Source organism: Alnus glutinosa, chromosome 4 (assembly GCF_958979055.1).
Source record: "Alnus glutinosa chromosome 4, dhAlnGlut1.1, whole genome shotgun sequence".
Taxonomy (NCBI): domain Eukaryota; kingdom Viridiplantae; phylum Streptophyta; class Magnoliopsida; order Fagales; family Betulaceae; genus Alnus; species Alnus glutinosa.
Window position 1 is genome coordinate 8353202 of NC_084889.1, and position 4968 is coordinate 8358169.

Genomic DNA, 4968 nt, shown 5'->3' on the forward strand with positions numbered 1-4968 from the left:
TAAAATAAAATAAAATTATTGATCAAAAGATTGGCTAAAATTGCTACATCAGCATTTTGAGATAAAAATAAAGTTTATAACCTTACTCTTAATGCAATCTCAAAAAAAAAAAAAAAAAAAAAAAAAAAAAATTTAAGCGTACTCTTGATGCTATCTCAAAAAAAATAAAAAAATAAAGAAGCTTCCTCTTAAGAATAATACTATTCTTTACACCAATTTATCACACAGGCTAATAGCGTGCTTTAAATGATTTGCAACAAATAAAGGAGCTTACTATCTTCCTAGTTATCTGGGATATTTTATTTCTCTGGGAGCGGAGCAAGGAGTTTAGTTAATGATTACATCGCCATTTGCTGCTGGACGAGAGGCAGTTAGAAAAATGCTGGCTCGGACGCTCTCACATCCATCTTGTTTAGAATTCCTTGCGAGTTTATAATCAGGGTCTCAATTTTGGTGTTAGTTTGGGGATCCCCAAATATATCCATTACGTACATGCGCAAAAGTATCCAATCCAAATTGATAAACGTAGTTGAAAGATTACTGCCTGGGCACAGCACAGCACTCATTCCCCACAGATTAAAAGCCTTAAAATATGATTTTAAATTGATGTAGTGATTCTATTTTCATGGAGAAATAGTCTTGTAAGCATTAGTCAAGCCAGCCCCAAAATGCCACCGTGTGATTATGGAGTGATCATTTTGTGGATATCTGGCACAGGGAGGCCCTTGTTCTGCATCTGCTTGTACATCCACTGCCAATTATCCGGGGTCACCTCGCCTCCAAGAGAGCGGATAACAGATCCGCCACTGCATGAGCCAACTTTGCAGCATTCCTCCAGAGACAGTCCTTTTACCAATCCATATAAAAATCCACTTGCAAATAGGTCGCCTGCTCCAGTGGCATCAATAGCCTTTGCTTCTCCAATGGCTGGAACTCGGACAACCTGACATGTAAAATTCTATACATTACACTAGTCACAATTGAACATCCATAGGAAACTGTCATGTTGTGGAAAGGGTGCAAATTTAGTGTTTGCATATTTTTACAGTTATTTTTAAAGTTGGATGCAGATTTGGAGGTTAGACTTTCCATTTTTGAGTAAGGACCATTAACTCTATGATTGTCCATATCTGTGGCATCCACCAAGCTATATATTTTAGAACTATCATGAGGGAGCTTATTTGAAAAGTAGGCTAGAGAAGAATATGCCACTAGCATGTAAAAAGGCAATTGTTATACAGTATTGAGATCCTCAAATTTGTTCTGGAGGAGCATCTCAATTACCTCTTTTCCATGCTTTGCAATGCATCCATTAGGGCCTAATGTCACCACAGCCCATTGACAGTGTTTAGCCAGAAATTCAAGTGCAACTTCAGGATCAGCATTTTGATCACCCCTACATAAAATGGAGGAGAAATGTAAACCACCTACCAGAGAACTGTATCAAATGAGAAGAATAAAATACATAACAACTGAAGAGCCTGTAAAAATGACTATTTTTCATTAAAAGACTCTTAAAATTTTGACACAATAAAGAGACAGACGGTCACCTTAGAAGCTCTGTTGCTTCATCCTCATTGGCAAAGCAGAGGTCTATATCCCCTGACTCCAATAACTGTAGAAGAGGTAATTTAAAGTTTCGAACCATCTGTACAAAGTTAAGGACCATGTAAGATTACATTTAATCCTGAATTTTGGGATAGAAAAACACGTTAAGAGAAGGCAAGGGCTGGGGAAAGAAAAAAGTGAGAAACTAATAATGGAATGCAAATCACCACACAAAATCATATTTGAGAATTGAGTTTTCCTATTCTATGCAAATTTGTATTCCATGTAATAAAATGTTTGTTTCAAGTATTCTTTCAGCCGATAAGAACGTTTTCTATCATAAAAAAATCCATTTGAAACTCAAATATTGGAAACAAAATGGATCAGCATCTTGAGCCACACTAAAAGAATTTGTAGATGTATAAATATACCTCAAAACTGGCCAAATCCATCGACACCAAAAGACCCTCTTGTTTGGCAATCTTTATAGCCGCTTGAATAACTTCTAAATTGAATTTTGCATATCTCAACAACAACCACTGTAACAAAAAAAAAAAAAAATTGATAAGTACTGTAACAAAATATATATATATATATATATATATATATATATTAAACAATTAAGCCTATAGAAAGCCTCAAACATGTTATCTTGCAGAAGCTATGGGCCAAAAAAAAAAAAAAAAAACAGATCTAGTTTGTGGCATGAATGACTTTATCTTTATAACAATGAGTTAATTTAATTAAAGAAAGCGCATTATCTGTACACTATCTTATACACTACAGCTGGATTATAAATGTAACCTAACAAGTTTATAAGTGACTGAACTACTATGACAAGAAGAGCAATAATAGAAAATTAAGAATTCAAGAAAAAGGTACTGAAAGAAAGGAGAAAAATGTTATTGGCAGGTTTGATTCACAATTTTATTCTAGAGGGAGATGCCTAACCTTGGATCCCTTGAAATCCTCTCTTGTCAAGTCATCCGCCTGAAAGAGAATAAAGATTGTAAGCTTGTTTTATTAATAAATCCTTAAAATTCATGACAAACCCTTATCTTAATATGAAGACAGACACACACACACCCTATTACATATGCATACAGAGACATCTAAAGAATGTAGCTTATCTCAGTAAGAAGCCTAAGTCGACCCTTAAAATTTGTGAAAAACATAACTTCAAAATACACATACACTGATACACACCCTGCGATATATACATATGAGAAATGCTAGGGGTACAAATAATTTTACAAAGAGACTTCTACACACTAACGTGGCAGTGACATGGCACTGCCACATTAGTTAAAAAAAAAATTCACACATAAGAGTGGACGTGACTTTGGTGTGCTAAAATGGGTTTTTTAGCAACAAAGAGTGGACGTGACTTTCGCACAGAAGAGTGTGTACTGTTTTTCTTTCTTTTGTTCCCTGTTCTTTCTCATTCTTCTGGAGAAGTATCAGACACCAAAGAAGAGAGGTTGCAGAATGAAGCCGGCTTGAAGTTCAGAGGCAGTTTAGATTCCCCTTCTTTGGTTTCTCCACTTGACCCCCCCCCCCCCCCCCCCAATACACACTTTCTCGTGTTCAGTGTTCTTATTTTTAAGTATATGTGCCACGGTTATGTCTTCTCTCTCTTTTTCTACGCCACAAGATTGATGGTAAAAAGAGAAGCATAAATTAAGAGATGAATCTGTATGTCTGAGGTTTTGCTTTTGCAGTGCTTCATAGATCCGATGCCAAGGAAAGGATTTAAAGGAGAAGGCTTTAACCTACTACACTTCGTTCCCTTTAGATGAGGTTGCAGAGCTGGCCGCTTGAAGTTGCAGAACCGGCCGGCTTACGTGCACAAATTTTTTTTAGATGACGTTACACAGAGTCACTTCCGCTCTTATGTGCGAAATTGTTTTTAACTGGCGTGACAGTGTCACTTCACTATATGGGAAACCCTTGGTAAAATTCTTTGTACCCCTAGCATTTCACTATAAATATATAGACATGTGAAAAAGTCAGCCCACCTGAACCTTCACAGCATTGGAGAGACAAGGCCGCATGGTACGGTTGCCCAAAGCATCAACCAAGCAAACACACTGTACCAGACAATATAGATTATAAAAGTTTCAGCACCAATCATTTAGAACTTAAACAAAAAAAGATTTGGAACAATCAACATTGCAAAACTTGTAACATGAAGCTCACCTGTCCCGTGGGTCCCTTCTTCATCCTCAAGCTCGAGAGGTTCACTCCATAAGAGCTCATGTTGCTCACAAAGGACCGACCTTGCTCATTATCCCCACAGGCCCCAATTATTCCACAGGAGACTCCAAAGCCCGCACTCAGTCCCCGAATGGTATTGGCCACACTGCCACCCGCCATCGTCTTCATGGGCAATGGATCATCCGGGGACGCAAGGATATGGGCTCTCAACTCACTCAATATGTGCTCAAGCTCTTCAATCGCAACCTAAACAGAATATATATATATACACACACAAAAGAAAATCTATCACTACACGCAACAACAACAACAACTTTACCCAAGTTATGCTATAAGAAAGCGCATACGCAGTTTTTCATTCATCTAGAAAATAAAATTCTAATACCCTTTTGATCAACTACAGAAAAACCATTACTTTACGCTGATCTAAACCAAAACTAACTACTTGTGCAATGGAGAAAAAAATTGGATCATTTAGTACGCACAAGAAAAAGGGGAAACTAAACTAAGCTTTTAAAAAACACCCACAAAAAGAAGCACATAAAAGCCACAAACAAGCAGACCGCGCGAGCGGTCCAATGTGAGCAACACGAGAGCCTGCATTGCCAGGAAGCATAAAATTCACCCAAAACAAAACAACTTGGAAATGGAAAATACGTAGTAACAAAAACCAAGCACATAAATTTAACACACCAAATCAGCATAAAGATCCAAAATTGAGCAAATTGAAGTGAGTCAATAATGGAGATAGAGATAGTACCGGAATAGAGCCACCGCGCTCGCCGGGGATTTGATTGAGCAAGGACCAATCAACGCGGGCCACGTGGTCGACGAGGGCGGCCGGTTGGAGACCGAGGACAAGAGGAGCCTCAGCCTCCAGCTTTGCATTGACCTTGACCCCCTCGTCCCCATTGTTTTTGCTGGGCAAGGGCTCCTCCGCTCCCATTGTTCTGCTCCACCCCTTGCCCTCTCTCTCACTGCGCCTCTGCTTCCTTTATATACACACCGCTTGGCTTCCCACCAGGCCTTGCGGTTTCGTCTTCTTTTACCAATATGCCCCCGATCGAAATTCGCCATATTTGTTCATGCATTTATCAAATTCGCATCAAATCAGTCTCTCTTAATTTTTAATTTTGTAACCATTTTTTTCATTTTAGCCTTCAAAAAGTAAAAAGAGGCAATTTTTATGAAGAAATTAAATAC

At 38.2% G+C, this 4968-nt stretch overlaps 1 protein-coding gene across 1 annotated transcript; it reads right to left on the reverse strand.

Annotated features, from left to right (window-relative positions):
- Nucleotides 1–408: 408 nt before the first annotated feature.
- Nucleotides 409–4754, reverse strand: LOC133866006 (uncharacterized). The gene is made up of 8 exons (XM_062302553.1): nt 4526–4754; nt 3748–4011; nt 3567–3638; nt 2500–2538; nt 1980–2087; nt 1551–1648; nt 1285–1396; nt 409–943 (listed from the first exon to the last, which is right to left on the reverse strand). The coding sequence occupies exons 1-8, from the start codon at nt 4709–4711 to the stop codon at nt 683–685; spliced, it is 1140 nt and encodes a 379-aa protein (XP_062158537.1). The 5' UTR covers nt 4712–4754; the 3' UTR covers nt 409–682.
- Between the last annotated feature and the right edge of the window lie 214 nt (nt 4755–4968).